Source organism: Drosophila yakuba, chromosome 3L, assembly GCF_016746365.2.
Source record: "Drosophila yakuba strain Tai18E2 chromosome 3L, Prin_Dyak_Tai18E2_2.1, whole genome shotgun sequence".
NCBI classification, from domain to species: domain Eukaryota; kingdom Metazoa; phylum Arthropoda; class Insecta; order Diptera; family Drosophilidae; genus Drosophila; species Drosophila yakuba.
Genome location: NC_052529.2, coordinates 4254780 through 4279723, shown reverse-complemented (window position 1 = coordinate 4279723; position 24944 = coordinate 4254780). Strand labels below are relative to the sequence as shown.

At 44.1% G+C, this 24944-nt stretch overlaps 3 protein-coding genes across 4 annotated transcripts in view; 1 reads left to right on the top strand and 2 right to left on the bottom strand.

The window, feature by feature from the left end:
• Positions 1–11357: 11357 nt before the first annotated feature.
• LOC6532839 lies at positions 11358–12208 on the bottom strand. Its single transcript, XM_002093540.4, has one exon. The coding sequence runs from the start codon at positions 12076–12078 to the stop codon at positions 11599–11601; it is 480 nt and encodes a 159-aa protein (XP_002093576.1). The 5' UTR covers positions 12079–12208; the 3' UTR covers positions 11358–11598.
• Positions 12209–16590: 4382 nt separating this feature from the next.
• Positions 16591–17914, top strand: LOC6532838 (NEDD8-conjugating enzyme Ubc12). 2 transcript variants are annotated; one of them, XM_015194152.2, is made up of 3 exons: positions 16591–16675; positions 16736–16942; positions 17005–17914. In XM_015194152.2, the coding sequence occupies exons 2-3, from the start codon at positions 16739–16741 to the stop codon at positions 17848–17850; spliced, it is 1050 nt and encodes a 349-aa protein (XP_015049638.1). In that variant the 5' UTR covers positions 16591–16675; positions 16736–16738; the 3' UTR covers positions 17851–17914. The 2 variants fall into 2 exon arrangements, with proteins under 2 accessions (XP_015049638.1, XP_002093575.1); XM_002093539.4 differs by having other exon boundaries at positions 16604–16942.
• Positions 17873–24944, bottom strand: part of LOC6532837 (dendritic arbor reduction protein 1) — a 27953-nt gene continuing 20881 nt past the window's right edge. Inside the window, exons 4-6 of the mRNA XM_002093538.3 lie at positions 24247–24943; positions 22233–22292; positions 17873–18608 (exon numbers count right to left, since the gene is read on the bottom strand). Coding sequence (XP_002093574.1) covers positions 18421–18608; positions 22233–22292; positions 24247–24943 — 945 coding nt within the window. The 3' untranslated portion in view covers positions 17873–18420. The remainder of the gene's footprint in view (positions 18609–22232; positions 22293–24246; position 24944) is intronic.

The following is a 24944-nucleotide window of genomic DNA, read 5'->3' as shown; positions in this document are numbered from 1 at the left end:
AAAGCGATTTCTAATGGCCGCCACATTTGTTAGCCCGAAGTCGGGGATTTAGTCGGTGAACTGTGCAGTTTCGCCGAATGCCAGGCCATAACTCATCTGTTCTCCAGTTTGGATCTCTGCAGTAATTGATAGTTGGGTATCGCCGCTGTAATGGAGATATTTTCCTGAGAAATGTGTAAATTAAATGATTGCCATTTCTGGATCACAGCTGCGGTTGTTGTGTAAGTTGTATGGATAGCCGCAATCGAATTGATTTTGGGGAGTGTACAAAATTACATTTTACATTGGAAGATGCAAATTGAAGGAAATTGTATATATATAGCCTGTAAAAGTAACTGATTGTAAGCAAATGTAGCATCTATAAGTAGTAGAAACATTTTCTGAATTCATCATTGATTGCAGAGTGAAAGCATGGCGTTTTCCCATGGAGTTGAGTTGCACTCGAAGTGTCTGCAATTCGGTTGAATGCCCACTGCACATGCCACATTCCTCGCACCGACATCTCTGAAGCAATTTGAATGCCTTGCACTAACATGAGCATAATTAAACAAATATTTACACACTTTAGTTGCCCAGTCACTTACCGTTTTGCTTCTGCAGATGTACTCGTAGCTGCTGCGACATTTGTTTTCGTTTAACTGACAAAGCTGACCAAGTTGACCAAGTTGACCAAGTTGACCAAGTTGGCCAAGTTGACCAAGCTGAGCAAGTGGCTAACGAAGTCTCGATTGGAGCCCTTTGAAGGGAAAATTTCCCTTTTACTTGGATGAAATATCAATATGCCACCGTGGAGGAGACAAACAAAATGCTTGTTTGTGGACACTGCCTAACTATGATTTTCCCACTCATTTTAATGGCCATATGAAGGGTTTTTTTTTTTATTGTTTTTTATTGGCTCAATTAAAACGAGAAAAGAAAAGATTCGTAGCTGTGTGCGCAGTGAGTGATATTCATAACCGAAATTCCAGCACGCTTTATGACGTCGCCCGATTTCTGTCCAGATTATTCACGGTTCCCCGCGACACTTTTTATATGGATTTTACTTTTTTATATTTTGTTATGAACTTTTTTCTTATTGCTCTTTTCACTGGAAATCGGCTTTCAGTTGATTTTTCATTGTGCCCGGCTCAGAAAATATTAAAATGAATCTCGTTGACGAAATCTTTATCGCGGGTAACCCTATATGTGGCATATATGGTATGGTTACTCGGTTGCTTGGTAGGTTGGTTGGTATGGGGCTACCGTTGGAAGTGCTTGACATCGTTTTGGGGACTGGGTGAAATCCATCCATCCATTGTGCCCATTAATTTGTCAATGATAATTCGCCGTCTCTTTATAATTGCTGAATGATATAACTTGCCGTCACAATCGATCAATTTGGCATACATAAATTTGCTTTGTCCGCACAGATCGAAGCGAGTGAGTTATATATCCCCGTGTTTATATATCTCTTACCCGGGCACGATCTGAGATCTCAACCACGTTATTTTGCTGTTGCTGCTGCTGCTCTTGCTACAACTTGAGTGCTGCACAAATTGCCAGTTGGCTGCTGCAGTCCGTCTTAAAGTAGCTTTAATTAAAGTGTGCGTTTTAAATGTCGACGTTTGGAATTTATTGGCTTTTTATGCTCGAGTCTGGCCGGGCGCACTCTCTAATTTTATTTGCTTTTACGTGGCCACACACTTTGCATTGTCCGTGTTCAGTGCGCCTCTCTTTTATAATCCTCTGAACCTCCGATGAACAATCACCGATTCTCGATCTCTGATCCACTTCCCATTCCCAGTGCTATCGTTCTGTTTTTATGATATACCTAATTGAACTGCGCTGCTGTCGATGTTAAATTCGCGTTTAATTGTTCAATTGCACTCGCCGGCCACTTAGCCAATTCGCGATTCCAATTAGCCGCAATGGATGCACGCAGCTGGTGGCCCATTAGCCCCCAGTTGGCCAACTGGCGATCGCCGCTTTCCCAGAAGCTAGGATTACCGCCAGGCCATCCAATACTCACATCCATCTCATGACTTCTCAACCAGAGTGTCAAATGCCCATATTGCACGCAGTGATTTATTGTGTGTGTAAAGTGTCACGCCGGCGACAACAGCCACCGCTGTGAATGTGACTGCGATTGTGACAGTGACTGCCAATAAATACTGCTCAAAAATCTTTTTAATAGATCAGTATTTCATGTACCCCTTAAGGTTGAAAAACATAGGTATTGAGCCTGAATTCCTAAGTGATTTAGTCATGACAGCTACCTTAAAACTAGTTAAAACAAGCTTTCAGTAATTTTTCGGTCATTTAAATTAAAGTAATGTAACCTAGTTTATGTACTCTTAGTAATAAAATGTAGTATTTTCTCTGAGTGCCACTTCGACATGTCAGAGAACGAGAAATGGGAGTCAGAAACAGCGAGTCACACTGACAACTGGAAATGTCATATTGCAATGCATATCAAACGCTGGCTAATAGGAATCCAAAGCTCTGGCAATTATGGCCATGGCAAAAGGTTGGCCCAGACAAACGATTAAAATCGCCGGAGTTTCCATCTTCGGTGTTGGCGTATTTCTTCGCCAATGTGCGGGTGTGTGTCAGAGATTGCCAGCCGCATGATTTGTGGCTGATTTCCCACGATTTGCGAATGCTCCTCCAAAAAAATGAGTTATTTTTCAAAACAATAACTTGTAAGAGCCATCGCAAAAAAAAAGCAGCCAAAAATCTAGATGCCAAAGATTTGCGATTTGTAAACAGCGGAGAGCCCCAAAAATAAAACAACAATAAGCGAAACTAAACCACAGAAATCAATAAGAGAAGCGGCCAAAAGGGAGCAACTGCAGCGCATATTGCGCAGGCGTAGCCATTGTGGGGTTAAGGGGACCGTCGGTGGGTTAAGGGGCAGGGAAGTGTGACTAGCTCCACAATTGGGCAATTGAATTCGCACGCTTGCGCGCCTTTTTTTTTGTGCCAGCTCTTGCAGCTTTTTGTTGCTCTTGCTGCTGCTGCAACGGATGTCGCAGATGCATCTCGGAAGTTTGCTGTTGCAGTAAAAAGCCAAACAAAACTGAGTGCCAGCCAAGATATTACAAAAATCAATTACCAACACCTCAAAAAGCTGTTGCCATTGTAGCGCTTGCTGTTGCTGCCAGCGCAGACACAGCAGCAACATTAACAACGACGACAACACCAGAGCGCAGCTGCACTGAGAGAAATAGTTGGGACTTTGCTTTAGTTAATATTGATGTATGTGTTAGTTCCACTATCGTTCTTATGAAGACCTTTAAATTATAAACTTATAAACTTATGGAGTGCAACTGCAGCTGCAAATCAATAAAATAAAAAGTTAAGTATTATTACATAACAGCTCTAACTTATGTATTTCAGTGTACAATCAGACAATCCCCGACTAGGCAAAGGGAACCTTAAATACCCTTATAAATCCAGTTCCCTGAGGAAGGAGACCTATTCATCTGGGAGCTTGATCCCACAATCCCAAGCTCCAGACGATCAAACTCGTTTAAAAAACATCCATGCCCCGTGTCATTGGAGTTAATTCGAAAGACGGCGAAACGTGCGTGGTTGTTGGTAATAGACACAATCATAAAAATGAAATATATCTGAGAATCTGCCATGGGAGACGAGACGAGGCGCGACTTGCGCAACTTTGTCTCCGCCGCTAAAAAGACTATATCACAAATAAGAAAAATCATAAAAACTTGGCTGCCTCATCAGCAGCAGCTGGAAGAGAAGCAGAAGAAGCTGGCAGGAGTGGTTAAGACTTGCAACTCGAGAGCAAAAATCGAAGCTGGAGGCTGCCCGCCAGCGCTCGTCGATGTCGATAGCCAAAAATGGTAAATGGGATAAGCCGAATCCCAGAGAGAGCCACGCGTGGGCTGTCAGTGTACGATCCCCTCTGCCCCCCCCCCTGGAAATGCCATTGCATAAGCCACTCTTGGGGGTGCTCACTGTAGCCTCCCGCTGCTGCCCGCAAATATTTAAATTATTTCATCGCGTAAGCAAAATGGCCAAAAGGCATGGCATGTTCGGTGAGCGGGGGCCAGGGGGGGTTGGTTGGATCAAAGATATATATCCTGATCTAAGCTTCCTTGCCTCGCAGACCCATAACTCATGCAAACGCCAAAAGCCTTGTGCTCCACTCGCTTCCAACTCGTTTAACAATTATTATTGGTGATTAACACGGCATGTACAAAGGCTACAGGTGTTTTCCAGGGGCTCTCCGCGGAGGGGGCGGTGCAGGGGTGCAGGTGGTGGTGCAGCGACAACCTTCGACACCTGCAGCCATGCCACCAAAAGCGGCAGCGGCGGCGGCATGTGGAGCACTTGGTGGCTCCCAGTCGCGACTCACGTTCGCCTTTTAATTAAAATATTAAACGAAAATGCAACTGCAAAACTGAAGTAGATATAGAAATACTGCAAGTGGGGCAAGAGTGTCAAGGGGTTAAGGCGAAGGGGTGGTGTTTGTTGTTCTCTCTATTGGCAACAAATAGAGAACCACATCGATGAGATATAGATAATAGGTTAGCTGTGTGGGAAAAAAGCCATGAATACTTTGTTGTATGTAGCTATATAGTGAACACAAAATACTTACTGCTAGTACATTCCACATTTCGTTTACAAATTTCATCTAAAATCCAACTGGTTTTTCCAATATTTGATTTATGTTTTTAGCCATCTTTCACCGTGAACCTCTGCCGTTTAACACCCAGTGTTTGACTAAAATTTCCCCAGTGATCTCATGGCCAAGTGTGTTAACTGATTAACCGGCGATGGCGATCAGGTTCATCGATCGCCCATAAGTTCTCACTATGGGCCATAGTGACTCTCTCCCTGTGGGCCTGCGATCAAAGTTGGCATATCGATCTTCGATTAACATGCGCCGACAACTCGACAACAAATTTCCGATGTCTCTGGCATGAATAATGCAGTGATCCAGCCAGATCGTGCCAGATATGCGTGGCATTAACCCAGGCGCACAGCACTATCTTAATTTCGATCATAATTTCGCTGACAACACTTGACTATTTCTGTTTCTGTTTCTATTTCTCCTTAGGGGCGATTAGGGCCCACGCAACACCTTTTGTTTGGACTCCGACTTAAGCTCCGATTCGGGTTCGGATCTGTGCCAGCATTATGCAAATCGAGGTTGAAAGAACTCGCCTCGGCGACCTCTGCGCCCATCGGCTCTTCTTCGTTGCTCAGAGGGCTTTTTGTTCTCTCGGGGATTCAATCAATAAAAATTATGCTAATTAAATGCCATTTCATTGAGGGAACATAAAAATCCAAATCCACACGCCACGCCGTGGTCTCAGTGAAACTCGAGTCTTGGTTTGAGTTCATTCACAAAAATATACTAGAGGGTAAGCACTGACAGAAAAATAGATACACTTCTAGAGGGAGTAGCTTGAAAAAGATATAGGTCAATAAGAGAGTTATAGAGAGTATATATAACCATTAATTTTTTCAACAATTCTGTACTATTTTGGAAATATAATCTATGTATATTCTACAGTTTTTTTGAGTGTCCCAACATAATTGCTTTCCATTTGGAATCCCAGCTCCTAAACACGACCGTTAACAAATTCTTACGCAGCCACAAAACACTTTTTAAACGTGTCGGGTCGCCTCGCTTGGCTTTTGGATCGTTCGGGTTCGATCTCCAGCTGTTATTGAACTTGGCCAACTTTGCGGAGTGACTCATCGCTGAGGCAGAGCCAAGAGTTCTCCAGCTTTGGGCCTCAGTTCAGCCATCCAGATGGAATGGGCTGGGGGAAAAGCAAAAGTGTGCCAAGTGGTCAGCAAGTCAGCCAGTCAGCCGGCAACGGAAGTTTACTTGCCCGCATTTTTGCCGGCCGTCGAAGGCCAAGCTTTTGCACTCTTGGCCAACTCAATCAATCAGCTGTTAATGAAGAGAGATATTACCGAGGATGGGGGCAGTGTTTCCCAACTCAGGTGCCAGGGGTTAGCCAGGGTTCGTCTGAAGAATCGGCGGAGAAACCCATCAATGCTCTCGGTTTCTATCAGTTGCAGTTCCCTGTCTCATAATGATATTGAAATATTTCTATGATTTATGTTCTCTGATCTCTGCCGCCCGCTGCCATAAATCATCCGTCACAGAAAACTGGTAGCCAATTGGGTGAGTCGCAATCGCTGGTCTGTCGACCAGCCAAACGCACAACTTTTGGGGGAAAATTTAAAGAAACTTGTGCTTTTCACAAAAAACACAGCAATGGTATTAATAATGAAATACTTACAGATGTACATATATTTTTTCCTTTAAATGACTGGCTACGATCTCTTTATGTACAACAAGTCTGGGATCTGAAAATACATTAGGGAATTTACTAAGATAAAATGCAAAACTCTGCAGCAAACATCTCTTTTTCGCCACTTATCTCAGAGATAGCAATCTCCCGCAGAAATCACCTTCTCCCCATCAGTTGGCCAATAAAAGCGCTACAAGACTTCCACTTTTTTGTCCCAGTCCCAGTTGCAGTTGCAGTCGCAGTTGCAGTCCAAGTCGAAATCGAAATCGAGGTCCACCTTGGCCTGTCTCCAGTATTTTTGTATTTCTGCCTCGTTAATGTGTCACCTTTGAATTGTGTCTCCGCGGTGGAAAATCGGACGTGCACTAGTTTTCGCCTCGGTTAATTTTTATCTCTCCGTGTGTCAGCGACAACACAAAACGCCGACTCCTGGCGGCTCCCAGTAGTGGCCACTGTACAGTGTCCACTCGCCGCATGCACTGCCCCCGTTGATCAAACGAAAATGTCAAACCAACTGACAGTTTGACAAATATTGACGACGCTTCGCGCAAGGCGAACCTCACGACGACTGGCTGCTCCACTTTGGAGGTGCTCGAGATGGTGATGGTGGCTCTGGATCTGGATGTGGCTACCGTTCCCGTTCCCGTTCCCCACAGGGTAATTAGTAGCCCCTGGTGGAAACCACTTGCCAGGCGATACAGGGGCTTTGATCTCCACCGGATAGCCGACCAGTTGGTCTGCTTAAAGTCTGTTTTATTGGGGGAAAGGCCAAGGATTGCGGATTATGTGTGTTTTATTAGGTAATGCAAATGTGTTGCCCATTCGACCGACTGCCAGTTAGACACTCACTGTGTAGGAAAATGTAGCTTTAAATAATACAGTGGATGACTTTAGAATGCACTTAAAGGATTTTATTAGCTTTAGAAAGAAAGAAGGTTTGTTTTTTACAAAAATGTGCTTAATGAACGGCTTCCAGTCTTTTTTATAATTCTACTACATATATGCATTGATTGCAGAGTTGTAACTATATATTCCAATGTCATTACAAGCTGCGAGCTAGTACAGTTTGTAACTTGTTCAATCCTGCGATTAGCCACTGTACTTGCTTGCCTGTTTGGCCCACTTCGCAAAGTGCGGCATTTGGCTTGCGGATTGGCGATCTGCGATTTGTATCTGCGAGATACAAACATGCTTTTAGCAGCATTATAAACATTTTGTTGCCCAACATTTTTGCTACTATTTGTCATCGCTGCTAACGCATTCCGCGAATCAAAATTTCGAGAAGGGGCATTTTCGGGGATCTTTAATTGCTTTTGATAAATCGCCGCTTAATCCGCTTAAGTATTTCACCGGGGCTTTATTTTCGACTAATTTTTCAGTGCACTAATTAAACAAAGGACACACATTTTAAGCTCGGGTCTCGAATAAATTGGAGTTTGTCTGATTGGATTCGGATTGGAGTGGAGTGAGATACATAGTCGGGGTCTGATTGGGCTGTGGGCTAATTAGCGTGGGGGGGCAATCCATCATCGGGCAAAACACCGCATCATCACTTCCCCATAAAAGACTTCACAACAAACTCCCCCATTAATTCGGCATTAAATTTCATTTTCAATTGTGGCCGCAACTGGAAACCAAGTCCAAATCGAATCGGATGAATCGATTATTGGGCAATTTCGAGTACGGTAAAAATTACAACGTGTCCATTAGATTATTAACTTGGCTCGAAAGTCCGAAAACCTGCTGAGCGGCGGCATGTGTGCTCGGTCTTTGGGAATCGTAGTTGGAGTTGGAGTTGGCTCATTAAAGCGCTCCAAACTGAATCGGAGTCGGCCGTCGCGCCTCCTTAGTTCAATTATAAAGCAATTGAATTAGCCTACGAGTATACGAGTATCCAAATGGCTCTCTGATCTCCGACCAATCCATCCATCAATCAGGTAATCCAGCGATTACGCAACTCCAGACTGCCAATTTTGGCGCGTGAGTTTCTTGGTCTAATTGAAGGCGAAGTACGCGGCGGCGTGATGTGCAAATTTTGGTATTCGATTTCGGTGTTTTTGTGTGGAAACTGGGTTACCGGCTTAGTGGGTTAAATAGGCCGCACGGGTTAAGAGGTCCGCACAACGGGGAGGCACCCGCAATCAAATTGCGCAACTCCAATTATTTGCCATTTTGGGAGCCACCTAATTGCAAGCCAATCAAAACACACATATGTTTCTAAATAGTACCTTTAGTGGTTTTCAATTTCAAGCTATCGATTTACATTTACCCAGTTAAACACTACTTCATTATATCGTTTAATATCGCACATAGAATGTGCTAGTCTCTTCAAATCACACATGTGTTCCTACACCTTTGAATTCCCTCTTAAATATTCAGATCTTCACAGTTTGTAAACTAACAGGAGTACGTGTATTCCTCGTATCCCTTAGTTGGCATATTGCGTGCCTCGATGGAGTTAAAACATTGACCACCTTTTGGAGTCCAGCGGCACGTGCCTCATAAAAAAACATAAACTTCAGTGTCGACAAAATGCGGCGTAATCATTTGGCAGTGAAATCGGCGGTGGATGGGGCACCCAAGTTCCCAAGTTCCCTGTTCCCTGTGTCCATGAGTCCAGTTGCCATTGGAAAGTCAGACGGTCGTAAAAACAACCCCAAAGGTCAAACAATTTTGTGGCACAGTTTTAACACCTTTTAGACCGGGACACGAGCCAACTGTCCGAAACTGTGGCGAAGGATCCTCGAAATATTTATGGGAAATGGGTATGGTATCTACTAGGATAACAGCACGGACACTGGAAAAAAATATACCACTTGGCTTATAAGAGCTGAAATTTATTTTATTAAAAATATAGCTTAAAAGAAATGTTCTTTCAAAACTTAAATTTTGGAACTATAAAAGTTGTCTCTGTAATTAAGAACAACAATATTAAACACCAAGCAATCTTTGCTGTAATATTTGATATTTTACAAAACCCCAAAAATATATTCAAATAATAGCTAGCATTGTTTTTTTACGTGCACGTATGTATGCATTTTAATGTATTTTTTGAGTCATCCGAAGTTGGTCAGAAATCGTGGCAGGACACGCGACCCCGAGCGCATAATTTAATTTTCAAGGATCCCCAGGACGAACCGAGGGTTGGAAAATGCGAGGGACGTGCGTGTGACATATGGTTAATGAAAACGTTAACTGATGATAAACTGGCAAACTGGCGGACGGCGGAGTTTTCCTATAGTCCCTCTGCATATTAGTTCCTGACATTATCATTAATTAGCGACGGAAAGGGGCCACAAAAAATAGGCGATAGGCGTAGTGTGATAAATGTTGGGCGCTCTTGAATTTAGCAACATTTAGCATGCAACAGTCGCAGCCGACTTCCAAATGGGGTTCTATAGAACTATAATAGTATGTTGCAGTACCATAACTGCGCCTGGCAATCCGACGTCCAACGCATCTTCCGCGGTGACTCAGTTCGTGGGCTTTAATGTGCCCCGGCTTTTTGGTTTTACTTCTTTTTTTTTTTTGGTCTTGGCTAATGTTTTTCACCCAGCCGCCCATGTGCCATGTGTTTCTGCGACACTATATTGCTTAAGGTACTGCCACTTTATTAGACTTCATTTAATGAAATCTGATAGCGGTCTCCAGAGCTACAAATAATAATGCAGACTTACTTGCATTTCTAATACATAAATTGGGCTATAAAGAAAAGGTGTAAAAATGTTTTATAACTATATAAAGATAACCTATTTATTCCAAAATACTAGAAAGAATATTTTGGTGCTTTTTAGAGTGTATTTACATACTCGACTTCCTTGGGCAAATCTCGCCTGGTTGTCTTTAAGTTTGTTTCTTCCATGTAATTGGTCTTTGTTTGCCATTTGATGTCATGTTCTCTGGGCTTTGGGTTCTCGATTCTGCGGGCTTGTGTAGGCTGCAGGTTGTCTGTCGTCTTTTTATTTTTATTTTAATTTTTTGTGTTTTTTCCTTTTTTTCAACTCACAACGATTGTGCAACACGCAATTGCGATTGCTTTCATGGGCGCTGATTTGCCGCTCGCTGGCTGCCATTTGCATGGAAATGGAAACGTTTGGCCAAATTACGCGTGCTCTTGGCTCAGTTTATGGCCAATATACCCCCTTTCACGCCGCCCCTGGTCGCGTTTATTCGCGCTATATTGTTGTAAATTATTGCGGCTCCTTTGCAGCGCTGCAGCGGATGTGCGCAATTTAGAGAGCTGCCCGCGAGTGTTAGATTGTCACTCGAATGTGACTGAGGTGTTGGCCTCACTTTGGGCCTGACTTATGGTACGATTCACGTACATAATAAACTGAACAAGTTTTCAGGTCAGACGAATGCTTCCCTGTAGCCTTGCAGTGAAATAATTATTGCTTTAGTTGCAGTCATAAGAAGAAACAGCGAAAGTATAATTAATAACCATTGAACTGAACCATTAACACAGAAGTTATTCAGTCTGTCAGTAAAGTTTTGATATTTTACCTACTTGATTCAAAAAGAGATTCACCTTTATGAATTCCATGCAGTCATTATATGAATAAGTAAGGCGAATGTGGAGGAGAATGTGGCGACTCCTCCGCGCAGTAGCTATCAGTTTAATTGAGATTGATTGTGGCCAACTTCCGTTCCAGTGCCCATTGCAAGAGTGCATTCCCCAGAAGAAGAACCGATACTTGCCCCCGATAAGGGACTCTGTGTGGGCACTGTGTGTCGCCCCATGACATCTGCGACTTCTGGGGTCGTTCGAAGATTTATGGCTGCTGTCAGTCGCGTCCCTTTTCGCTCCTGTGCCACACTTGCTCGTCTCACACATTTGCAGTTGCATTGATTTTTGTCACTTGGGGCAGCCGATTGGCATCGCATCGTCGCGTGCCCCACAATTAATCACGAGTATCCGCGGGCATCGAACGGCTCCTCCGCCTGCGGCACAAGTATCGAGTATCTGTATCGAGCTCATAAACGACAATCCGCCTGACATATGAAGACTGATGTCCAAGTCGCCGTCTGTAGGATGCGATTGTTCATGGTGCCAATCGTTCAAGAAGAGTAATAAAATTGTTTAAATTTGCAAAAGAAAGATTGTTTTACAGTTGTATTTAAAATTGGGAAAACAAATTCAAAGAGATCTCTTACATTCATCAATCAGTTTCTAGCTGACTTCGCTTATTTCGCTCCCAAAGAATAACAATTTATTAATGGGTTTTAACGTCCATCCCAATGTCAAATAACTAGTAAAATAAGATTTTAAATTTACAATTTATAATAGTAAATTTACATAGTTTTTAGTTACTATCCCGACTCAGGTGAGAAAGTAGAGAGCAATGTTCAGCATCAGGGACATGGCCTTGATGGGATCGATGTTCATTAGAGTGTCGATTTCGGGGTTCACTATCATGGCCATCAGTATCAGTCCTCTGATGTCCTCCGGAAAAATGACGTTTCTTCCCATACGCGTTGGTGGACTCCATCGAGACACAGCAGTGTAGCGAATTCGCCCTGGAGGCGCAGGACGAACTATTGGTTCTTGCAAGAGTACGGAGTAGACCCAAGAGTTCTCATTGGACAGATTCACCGGCACAAAGGGTCTCAAATTTTGCACTACAGGTCCGGAAAATATGTGAATGTCGGGCATCACACGGTTGGAGTTCCTCACATCTTCACTGGCAAATCTTGTGTCCAGAAATAACAGCATTCGGTCGGGATTATTTGATGGGTTTCTCAGAAGCCGCTGCACTTCGTCACGGCTAATTGGTTCATTGCGTCTATTTATGGAGCCCATGGTGGAAAAACCAGAATACACGTATTTGCTTCCTGAAAAATTCAAGAGCTTTTCCTGCCTTCTGGAATTTCCTTTGACTTATGGGGGTTTCTGTCACAATCTGTCAGTGTACAACACTGAATCGAGATGACAACGAATCGTAGTAACTTTAATTTTGCAGTTGAAATCTAAAATTCAGTCTATACTGGATGGTAAGTTGATACCTATTAAGACCTTGCGATTTCACCTATGTTCCCTTTACATTTCAAAGCATGAAGTCATTGAAATATACATATTCATAATTACAGTCTCAAATGTCAGAAGAACAACCATATCACTTCTGACCGAAGCATAAAAACCTCGATCGATCCAAATGGGCGATAATGGCTATAGGGTTGCCCGTCTCTCACTCTGCCACACTTGAGCTGCCACCAAGGCTGCCACCGAAGGAATAGGATAGGATTGCCAGCATTGGGCGCTAAATATGGTAAGTATGGTCATTAGTTTTGGCCGGGCACGACTTGGCTTATTCGCCCGTTGGCCACTCTTTGGCCATTGAGCCTGTTTGCGCCTTATTATTATTATGCTTATGCTTATGCTTATTATTGCGAAAAAGCGATTCCGCGCAGCTGCAGCTCATTTATTGTTGTTGTAGGTGTTCAATTAAATATGCAAACAGTTTCGCAAATGTGTCTCGACTTGACCGAGTTCAAAGTCAGCTTGCCAGCGCATTTGCAGCAAAGTCTAGACTTTTGTCTTTTTTTTTCGCTGCGAAAAGTTCATTGCCAAATGCAACCGTTTTCAGTTTTTTATGTTTTTTTAGTTTCTCTTTTCTGTTTGCAGTTCGAATCGATCGGTCGATCAACTGCAGCTGCATTGAGTCACAAGCCGGGCTGAAAAGCCCAGGACGGCGGCCAAGTTCCCAACCTCCAAGTTCCAACTTCCCAGCTTCAGAGCTGCCAACCGCTAACAACGCTTTTTTGTGGGCGGACACTGGCCAAATGGCTTCGGATACCCTTTCCAAAGGGTGTCTTGGCTAGGCTGTTAGGGGTGGGTTGTTAAGGTCCAAGATTTACGAGCTCATCGATTAGGACTTTTTATTGAACATAATCATAGGTTGCCACATTTGTGGTTCATACCGTTTTTCCTATATTTTAAATTCATTTTCATAGGCTAGTTTAAGAATTATGTGTTTTCCTTAGCTAGGGCATTTTATCTTTCGGTTTCTTGCCATCTGAATATCCCCCTTTTCGTATTTTCGATTTCACTGTTCTGGCTCTTGTTTTCGTTATAAATTCTGGGCATAAGACCATATCGTTTTCATTTTGATTTTGATTTAATTTACGGTTCTCGGTCCACGGGCACTCGCTCGGACACATTGAATAATGTTTGTCTATTTATAAATATGAATTATTTCGCAGCAGATTAGAGAGAGAACCGGGTAGCATTTGCTGTTTGTGGGCAGCATTGTGTAGCATTTAACCACCGATCGCTGTGCGCTGCATTTTTAATTGCTAATTAATTTCCCCGACACACGAAAAAACAATGAGAGTGAGCGATAAGTGCGCTTTAAGTTTTCAATTACCCAGATATCTGGAGCCACACCCCCCGTGCGCCCCGAAAAACACCTGGTTAGGCTTATTTATCGTGTTGAAAGTCGCATTATAAATTTAATTTAATTATACGTGAAGTGGTGCGTGGGCGTCTGTCTCCATCTTTGTTTATTTATTTTTTTCTGCAGCGGGAAGAAACAACAACTGTGAAAAGTTGCCCATACTCGCACTAAACAGCAATTAAGCTTAATTATAGTTGTCGCCGTTTTTAGCCAGCTTGTCTTGTGTGTTTGGCTGTCTTGTCTTGTCGCATATTGTTGTATGCAAAGCAGGCGCACGTCTGGCCAAAAGTATTGCCATTTTACCAATTTACCATTATACCATTTTGCCATGGAGTGGATCGTACTCGTAGACCAGGCCAACATCTCAGACTAGTTAGCCTGGCCACGGTTCCTGTTTCGCGGTTTTCCGTTTTTTCGGTTTTTGGTTTTCGATTTCGGTGGTTGAAGGAGTTGCACGCAGAGAAAAACATAGCCACTTTGTATCCGGTTTGAAGGAGATAAGTCTACAAATTACAGACTATACTTTTGCTAGTTATAAACATGGTACAAAAGGTATTTCCCAACTATATTGTAGGTTCTATTTTATTTACTTACACATTTTAAACATTTAGCACACGATGCATGTTTAGATAGAAATTTCTTGCAGTGCATGGAGCTGGATGGCCATATCCCCCTGTCCGCCTTTTTGCCAATTGTCTGTCACGATTACCAGACGGGGCACGAGTGATGGCGTCTGCTGCCTCCTTTTGCGCCCCTACGCCCATGAAAAAAGACCAGCTCCCCGGGGGGGGTCCTCCCCCATTTGGCTAATGGGCGCTTTTATGTTATGGCCTGGCTTAAAATGGATGAGCCTGCTCAGGAGTTACAGCATATGTATATATATCTGCACGTATCCGAATGTGGGTTTTGAGTCGCTGTGGGTGTTGCGGCAGCTGGACTCGTGGCCCAAACGAAAGTAAAAGGTGTTGCCAAATTGATGTTAGCGGTAGAGGAAGCAGGAAATGCTAACAGCCATAAACAACAGGACATCTTGTAGGTTTTCAAAACAGAGTGTGCGGTAGTAACGTTTTAATATCATTTGCATGCTCTTTTACTGATAAAACACAGTTTAACTATTATAAATCAATTATTCTTAGAAAACTGAATTTGAATTATTATCAAAAATTTAATAGAGGCAAGGCATTGACATTGGGTATTAAAGATCTAGGAATCCACCCACAAGGAAGAGAAGTTCCTAATTATTGAATCACCTTTCGAATGGCTGAACATCTCATTCGTATACATTCATTTGTTATTCACTGTTCACTATTCACTATTCACAAATCCCTGTCGCTTGGCTTGAAGTCAATCAATGTTCAGAGAGCGGGCTTAATTAGCTGCAAATTAAAACATATTTCGTGTATATCATTATAAACTCCACTGATAAATTAACCAAGCTGGCATAATGAGTGCACTTCCCCTCGCTTTTTCGCACACACAATTAATTGAAATCATACGATTTATCACATCTGCGATCTGACTGAATTCGAATCAATTTCACGAGGCTTTGTTGCCATCAAACAATATTGTACGTACGTATATCGTATCCCATGTGGCCAAGTGGGTGCTGTACACAATACCATTGTGCGACGTACTATATGCATAATATCCAGTTGTGGGGTCTCCCATTCCTACACGTACTTTAAGTTTATCCGCCGATCTTAAGCCAATTTAATAAGCGTTGTGGCCGCAAAGTTGAGCTGTCAGTCGGCCAATGATTAATCAGCAGGCAACGCACCGCAATTGAAGAGTGGTAGTGGTGCTGGAATGGAATGGAATGGCACTGGATGGATGTGGATATGGATGTGGATTTATGTAGTTGGGGATGTGTCCGTGGATGCCGAGATGCTGGGATGAATGAATGGGGCATGCCAATGTCTCAACGCCCACGGAAACGTCATAATCGAGTACTCATAACCTCAGCATTACACATTGGAAAAACAGCATGATAAAACACATATTTAGCATTGTATTTATTGTATTATTTATTTATTTTCACCTTATGCATCTAGTTAATGAAACTTCGACCTGCGTCTTAGCCAGCCCACGAATCATATAATCCCATAATTAATTGCTCTAAGAGTTTCATAAATTTCTGATAAGTCAAACGGGTTCTCTGGTAAAATATGTGTATTTGGCTGGGTTTCTGAACTCTACTCTATAAATGAATACCCTATCGGAGGGGCAAAAGCGAAATTACTTTTATCATCGTCCCAATCAAAACAACATGACGCGTTCGAATCGAAATGCAGGCAGACAATTGAAATTATTATGGTTATTTTTAACAATTTTTTCGGGTCGCTTTCGCGGTATGGGGAAGTGGGGTGGAGGGGGGTGGGTCTCAAGACATTTGCTTGACATGTTTGTTTCGTGTACAAAATATTTTGATAATGATCGCGAGCCCAAGTACAACAAAACCCAATTGAGTTTCCAAGACATTTCGTTTGGCATGGGGTCACACTTATCGCGCTTACATTCTCATCTAAATGAAATTATTGTCTTTTTAGTCGATAGAAAAACTTATGACGCTCTTTGTGACGTGTGGAGCGTTTCGAATAGATCTCGAATCGAATGGGGAAAACAGTGAAAAGTGATTTGTGTTTGCTTTGCCAGGCACGTATTGGGGAAATGTTAATAATTGTTTAATGTCCAGGCGATAGCCATAATTTAGTGGCAAGCAAATCACGGCCGTGAATCACAAATAGATTAAGCTTTTTGGTCTTGGAAACAGCAAATGTTCAAACTCTAACTATATAATGTGAAATTATAAGTGCTGCTCCATTTTAGTTTGAGCCTAATATAATACTAAGTGTTCACTAACACTTTCTATCGATAGGAACTAGAGCAACACTGCTGAGAGTATCGAGTGGGCCATGCTTTTTAGTTTCCGGCCAAAAGCGAAAAGCAGTTTTCCTGTCTTTCCCGTGAGATGCAGTTGCTTGGCAGCAGGCTCTTTTCAAATCGGTTGCCAATGAAGTATACTTCTGTATTTATTTAGATTTATCCCGTCGTGTTCAACTACAGATAATGCCAGCACGACGTAGTGAAAGGATTGCGGCCCGTGGAGAAGCGACTGCAGCCGCAGGAAACGCATCCAATATGCGGCTGGTGGTGCGACTTCGTCGTGTCAGCGATTCCAGTGCCCAGTTGGAAGGACCTCGAGGTGGTCGGGTGCCCACTAGGGGCAGGGGCAGGCGAACCACTCACCTGGCAGCAGGTCACTCTACAGCGGTGAGTTGTGTGGCATACATATTAGCAAAGTATTTGATTTCAAACTTTGCTCTAAATCGAAGATTGTGCCAGCAGCACGAGTAAGTGAGAGAATCGCGACACGTGTGCAGCAAGCTAGAGCGACGCGTCCAGTTGCTGAGCCCACCGTAGGATCTACTGCCCAGGAAGCAAGCTCCTCCCAGTCTGGCAGATCTCGAGGAGCGACTAGGGGATCCAGGGGAGCTACGGGTCGTCAACGCCGTGACCGCAGAACGCACTCAACTGTAGCAGCTGGTCCTTTGAATCCAGGTGTGGCGGCCACTGTGGTGCCTCCTGTTCCACTCGTCCGCCCAAACATGCCTTTACCCACTTCGGCTGCTTATGTGCCAATCGCAGCCAGTGCTGACTTCGAGCGGTTGCAACATCATTCTCTGGTGCAAAGCCTGTTTCGCTTCGAATCCGGAATACCCACCCAGGGTGATCCGCTCACCATCACAAGGCTGCGTCGCGAGATCTCCGAGTTCGCAACCGATCAAACGGAAGGCTGCAAGGTGGAGATGGTGGGCGAGAATCTGTTCCACTGGGTGGCCACGATCCCCGGTCCCTCGGAAACGGTTTATGAAGGTGGCCTTTTCAGAGTGGAGATAGTCTTCCCACGAAACTATCCATTCCAACCGCCCTATGTGGCGTTCCTAACCAAGACATACCATTGCAACATCGCTTTCTCCGGGCGCCTTTGTCTGGATATTCTCAGCTCCAAGTGGTCGCCAGCTCTGTCGGTTTCCAAGGTGCTCATCTCCATCATGTCCTTGCTGGCGGACCCGAACCCAGACGATCCTATGGAGGTGGGAATCGCAGATGTATTCAGGCGAAACCGCGTGCTCCACGACCAGCATGCCCGCGAGTGGACCAAAAGGTATGCCAAATAGTGGAGGAAGCAATCGAATGCAATTGGTTTTTCAAATAAATTTATTGGATGTTTTTGTGCCAGCACTTTTTGGTGGTTTTTAAACGGTTTACGACACTAAGATACATACGATAGTGATATACAAATAGAATACATGGGACTACGTCTACTTAACCCACCTATGTTGCGAACTCTGATTAAACATCTATTGTAGATCTACTGTTCTATATGCAAAGAAGTTCATGTTTATACACAATAACGTAATCCTAATTTAGCCTAGTTTCATTTGTGATTGTGGTGCCGAGGGTATATTTGCCTTATAGTGCAGGTTAGTTGGTACAGTAGGATGATGTTCGTCAAGCAGGTGGTAATTTCATTTACTTAGCCTACTTTGCGTTTGAGTTAATCGAGTGGGCAGTAAACGGTGTACTCCCCACTCCCAATTGGTTAGCTGTTCCTAGAGTAGAGTGCGTACCATCTAGTAGTTAACCTTTCAACTAAACGAATTCATTTTATCTACGCTAAAGTCCTTTGGATTGTGGTATAGTTCAATTTGCAATTCTGCAGCTGGGCCCCCGACCCTGCGCCTTCCTCATTTGTTCTTGGGCAAGTGGCGCTTCATGTGCAGCGCCAGGTGATCGCTCCTCGCAAAGCTCCTCTCGCACACGATGCACTTGAAGGGTTTGGCTCCCGTGTGCTTCCGGTAGTGCCTGGTTAGCTCGTCGGACCTGGCGAATCTCCACTCGCATTCCGGCCACTGGCAGGTGTACGGCTTCTCACCTGGAAAACGCAAATAGAGGATCTCGAATTAGTAGGGTCATTAACTGGTTTTTAAGAGGTATTTAATATTCTAGGATTTCGGGAATTTACTGCGCTCAGAACCACTCTAATTCCCTTCACCGTCATGTCCCTATTGAAAACGACCTACGAAGTAATTGAAATATAATTGATACTTTATTGTTTTGGCCATTGCAAAATGACAAACAACAGAACGGCAGCTGCAGTAGTTCGCTACACAAGTTTGCATGTTGTGTGTTTTGTGCTCGGTAAAATATATTACCATTTATGTTGCCGAGCAAAACCGGTGAGCAAAACTCTTTGTTATTGGCAGCGCTGTATGACTAATTCAGACCCTCCGAAAACCCCCCAAAAACATTCAAATGCGACATAAACACAAACATTCGTGTTCAAACATAAACTGAAATTGAATGAAATAATTATTGCGGCCGGAGATATCAGCGCGAACTTGACATTTTTGGCTGCCAGGCTATGGATTTGTATGTTGTGGAGCGTATCGAATGGTTTTCCATGGACATAATCCAATTGGATTGCTTGGGGTGTGCAAAATTGGGATTTTGGTGCTGAAAAACAGCGATTTGAAGTGGTCTTAAAGTCAAAGAATTTTAAAATATGCTCGAAGATTTTAGTTGGGTAGTAAAGTTGAACTATTTATGTGATGGGTGGCTGTTTATCATTCCTGCTTTTGAAGTTTTTATACAACTTAATGGGAAGAAGATTGTTCTCTCCGAACTTTCCCCTATTCATGCACTTTTCTAGCCACCTTTACCCATCTCAACATCGAGATCTCAGTGAGTAGACTTGTGAATGTTGTTTATTATTATTTTGTACATCGAACAAACGCAGAAATTTTGTTTGGTTTCCTCGGGGTTTTTGGGGGGCTCTCGAGACCAAGAGATCTCGAGTGGCACTCAGCTGACACTTTGCTGGGGATTTTCGGATAGAAACCCAATGCCCCTCGACTCGTGGCGTGACTTATTGGTTTATTTAGATCTCTTTTAATGAACTTAAGTGCCCCAATGCGATGCGAACATAATCGCGGGTAACGCGAGCTTAGATGGACACGTGGTGAGTTTTTTGATTCGAAAAATGGCCAGACGGGTACGGGTGAGTCAGCTGGCCCAGAATGTGACATTAAAGACCTACCCGGCCGTGGGAATTAAATTTGGCAATGATCACGGCAGCCATTCAGCCGCAAAGCAAACAAACAAACCGACTAGCGAACAAACAAAAGTTATGTAAATGTTGTTTTGTAATGTGCGATGAACGCAATGCGATAAGCGCAGCGGAATTACTTCATAATTTTACTTACAGCCGCGATAAGGCCAACGCGGCAATATAAATAAATTCAGGCTCCATCGGGGATTGGAACTCCGAAGTACGGACCATAGCCCCGGGCTCTGGACCATAAAAGACCTCCTCCAGTCTCTGGGCATAAAATCAAACTAATTTATGGCAGCGCGAACGTATTAGCAAACAAATCAGTACAAAACAAGCCAGTTTCAGCCCGAATCCCGCCACGAATCTGTATCTCCGAGTCCGAATCCTAGGGCCAGGCTGCGGATACTGGACCGCAGACTAGAGAGAGAGACTGGTTGTGAGATATGGCAAATTTATGCGTTCGCCTCCTGCATAAAGATTAGTTACCGAGTGATTTTCTAATCGACGCAGCCCGATAAAAACAAAAAGCCCAAATAAAAATGACAAATTTACGACCCATGAGGTTTACATATGAAGATGAGAGAAAAGTGGAGATGGCAGCAATGAAGAGTTTGGGCTAGGAACAAAGGAAAACCGATTCAAATGTAACAGCACCGATATTAATTAAGAAAATGAATTTTATCTTTTTAACAAAGAAAGAGAGAAGTTGCTCATTCCGATCGCTAACAGAATTGTGTGCTTTGACGGAGTTGACCAATAGTTTTCCTCCTGCTAATGGACCTCTTCACTTCGCGCAAACGAAAGACTTAGGAAACGAACTGCCGCGCAAAACTCAATGACTGGTAAATATTTGCGGTGGAAATCTCTCGATCTCGTCACCATTCTTTCCCCCCTTTAACAACGAAAACTCTCGAATTCTCAGCCCGGCGTTGCTAATCAGCAGAGACAACAGCCTGGTGGCGCCTCAAAAATGGCATGAAAAATGTGTGTGTGCTGCGCCGCGAGGGGAAAATAAACGAAAATCTATGAATGGAATGGGCTGGGCTTTTTGCCGGAACACAGCCAACTAACTCGAAAGCCAAACAAACCGACAGCCATCAGACGGTAGCAAAGCGTTTCTGTTTCTGTTTCTGCATCTCGGCCTGCCACTCGAGGAGTTGCGAAAGTCGGCTCAAATCCAATAAGCCCGGCCCGGAATTCGTGTTGGCCCGAAGCTGCTGGGTGTTACGATCTGAACCAAATCGGAACGAGAACTATTAGCATTTTCAAGGGAACCCACTTGAGTTCGGGGTTAACCCAAAGCTGCCGACCTCTCGTTGATGGGGCGTTAACTTTATCAGCCAAGTGAAAATCAGCGCTGCGCACAAAATCATAATAATAAAAATGTTTTTAAGCCAGCGCTTTAAGTTGCGCATAAATCAGCTGGTCATGTGCGATTAATAAAACGACGGAGAGATGGGATTCTGCCATTTTTTGTTCCCCTCCTTATTTAAGTATTATTTTTCCCTCCGCTTTTGTGGAGGCATTAAACGTGTGGCCCATAAAACGAAGACAGGTGATCTCGCTGATCGGTGGGCAACTGCAATGGCAATGGCAACGGCATCGGAATCGGCGACGGCAACGGATCGTCAAGTGTAATCCGAGCAAGGAGGAAATGCAGGCCAAACGTGCGCCCAGCTGATGGCGTTGGCGATTGGCGATTGCTGATGTTGCAACTGCCAACTTGCAACTGCAACTGACCACAAAGGCAGAAAAAACGGAAAAAAAAAAAGCGAAGCCAAAGCCGCAAAAACAAACCGTACGAATCACGATTTCGCTGCGGTTGCCTCCGTGGTGCAAAAATTGAAAATGAACTGCGCACAGGGAATAATTTCGCTTAGAAATGGTTCTTTGAAAGGCGTCAAATATTTAAAAGTTTAAATGCCTTGTAGTGTTTCTTTTTATAGTTTCCAATTTAAACTTAATTCCACAAAATATTTAAACAAATCTTCCTTAACTCCATTTTTCTAATAAATCTTCCTTATCTCCATTTTTCTAATAAATCTTCCTTATCTTCATTTTTCTTATAAATCTTCCTTATCTCCATTTTTCTAATAAATGTAAAAAATATTCCCAGTGTATAGCACTCAAAAAAAAAGGCGCTCGAAGCTCTGTGGGCCTTGGCAAATTATGTGCTGGCAACTACAAATATGAGCGCGCGAATTAATCAAAAGGCGACTGTTGCCCAACGTCCCGAAAAGCAAGCGGTGCAGCTGTTCGCCGGTGGCTCATCGGTGGTTCAGTGGTGCAGTTGGGTCAGCCTTTTGCTCGGCGGTGCACAGCCCACATGCGAGCTGAAGGATCGCAGTGGACCAATCTGAGGCAGGGGGTCAAATGCGAGGTCATCAAGTGGGTGGTTGGTTGGGTGGTAGTTTCAAGTGGACTATCTAGTTGAGGGAAACTCACCCGTGTGTATCCTTTGATGGGCCTTCAGATGAGAGCTCTTTGTGTACACCTTGGAACAACCTGTAATAAAGTAAAGGGAAGAAAAACTAATCAGTTTTGTAAACTTTTTGAAATCTAAATTTTAGTAAAACAAAAATATTTTTCTACTCTGTATTTTCAGAGTTTGAAACAGGACTCCAAAATGGCTATCAATTTTTTAACATTTCAATTTTTTAAATCGTGTAAACAACACGATTGGCGCCTAAAACAGTAAGGTGTTGTGGTTTTGAAATATTGTAATTGACATTTTCGTTAAAATTACATCTTTGTAAATAGAATTTATTGCCAATAATTATTTATAGCTTACTGCATCCGAAGACTATAACGTGTTTTTAGTGCACTTGGCTGCCTATTGCGTTCACCAAAAACCATATCAGATGTGCAGCACTGCGAAGGAGTCGCGAGTATCAAATTCCGATAGAGAAGCCATTCCCATAAACTGGGTTAGTGGGCGTGCACTTTTAATTAGCGGGTGAAAGTTGCACGAGATTCGCTTGCAGGTACCTGCAACAAGCTGCAACAAGCTGGTAGCGAGTGACATTTATGAGGCATTTACCGGCGGCGTTATTAGTGCCCCTTTTCCCAAAAAAGGATTTCCCGGGCATCCCCGCACGTTCGGGTCTAATTGAAAGCTGCCCAAGCAACGTGCCTCGAAACACAATGCCTCGCTGCCAGTGAAGAATGTTGCTGACAACCACCAGCAAGTTACAGCAGCAACTTGGCTGCAGCAACGAACAACGAACCACGAGCAACATGCAACCTGCAACTTGCAGAGATCGTCGACAGTTAGACAGTTAGAGATACTGAAAAGCAGTGCCGAATCGGAGGAACTCCGCCAGTCCAGACATATCTCACTGTCTGATGCGTGCGCTTATGGCATAATAACTTCATTTGGACAGCGTTTCGGCCGGAGTTGCCTCAAAATGGCCATGGCCAACGTGTCAGACAATTGTCAATTATTTATTAGTGGCAACGCACGTAGTCGGTTGCGAACAAGCGACATTGGGACACGGACGGAATGCGTCTGGCTTGGAGTTTGGAGTTTGGATTTTTAGATTGAGTCAGACAGCGTTGCCTTAAAAGCTTTTTGGCTCGTAATAGTGATCGATGGCTAATGGATAGTATTTGAAGCGATTGTTCTAGGCAGACTGCGGGTGATGTCGTGATCTCATCTATGGTTATCTTTGCCGATCTCGACGAGATTAGCTACCTGCGGGTAATCGAAGCACTGGAGAAACTATTAGAGGTTTTAAAGTGATTCAAAGCTAAAATTAGATTTTCTATCTATACATTTTTACATTTTTCTATAACCTAACTCCTTTGGCACACTGCGTCGTATCTTTTACATTGATCATTGCTGACTCAACGAACTCTCGCCCACCGCTGACATTGAAAACGCATTTGACCAGGCTAAAATGAAAACAGCATGCAACTGTAGCAAAAGCCCAGGAAAGGTGGCTCGCAGCTCTTACATAAATATGGCAATTGGCTAATTAGAATTACAAAGAAGGCAATTGAAAAGCGCCACAACAGCGACACCAGAAACCTGGCACTCACACAGCACTCGGCAAAACAGAAAACCGAAAGATAATAAATAAATGTATAGATAAATAGAGAATAAATAAATGCCGATTGGGTAAACGCAGCACGCATGCGCAATGAGGATCGCACGTGGAGCGGAGTTAGCTAGCTCCAGAGTGGGCGGAAAACGGGGGGAGGCGGAGGGGCGGCAGGTGAGTTTGTTACGAAAAGTGTCGCAAAGCGCGCCAAATGATAAACGATGCAGAGGCATGTTGCGACTAGTAACGAGACATGAGGAAGCGCATCTCTAGAGATCTTTATAATGTAGGTCTTCCAATATGAAGGTATTTCACTCTTCCTATATGAGTTTAAATCCCATTGCCAAGTTGTTTATAGTTTATTATTTTTCTATTTACTAGTACTACTATTTATTAGTTGTTTCTGTTTTACTTACCAACGAAATCACAGTGGTGTATGCGCCGCTTTTCCAGCTCGGGATTATTGCGGCGGTTGTAACGCACCGTTCGCACGCTCATCAAACTGGCGATGTGAGCCGCCGTTCCCGGTTGGTGGTGCGAGTGCCGGCCACGCCTCCCGCCCCCCGAGGAGCGGGGGGTGGGCGGTGGCTGTTGCTGTGGCACCTGTTGCTGCTGTGATTGTTGCTGCTGCTGCTGCTGCTGCTGCTGAATGGCACTGGCGGGTGTTAAGGTGGTCAGAGTGGTGGTGCAACTGCTGTTGCTGCCTGTGGCTGCACCACCCAAAAGTTGCAGCGTGGGCGGCGGGTTGAGGTGGCCCAGCACATGACCTTGCTGATAGGGCGGCGGTGGGGTGGTGCGGCGTTGGGCGGCTGCGGCAGCTGCTGCGGCCACCATCGAGCTGCCAGGACTGCCGGGATCCGAACTGGGCGGGGTCAAAGGTGGCAAGAACATATGGCGACTGGCGGAGGAGGCGGAGGACGAGGAAATGGACGAGGAGGAGGCCGAGGGAGTGCTGGGCGCCGCGGGGGGACACAACTGCTGCAGCTGCTGCTGCTGCTGCTGCTGATGTTGTTGCTGTTGAGCACCGAGTTGAGCTGTGGGCGTGGCAGTGGCGGAGGCGGTGGCTGAAGCGGCGGCTGATGGCGGGTGTATTTGGTATTTGGTGTGGAAAGAC

Coding starts and splice junctions, on each gene's coding strand:
- LOC6532838 (XM_015194152.2), top strand. CDS start 16,739: ATGCCAGCACGACGTAGTGAAAGGATTGCGGCCCGTGGAGAAGCGACT. Junction 16,943..17,004: donor CAGCAGGTCACTCTACAGCG/GTGAGTTGTGTG, acceptor TCTAAATCGAAG/ATTGTGCCAGCAGCACGAGT.
- LOC6532839 (XM_002093540.4), bottom strand. CDS start 12,078: ATGGGCTCCATAAATAGACGCAATGAACCAATTAGCCGTGACGAAGTG.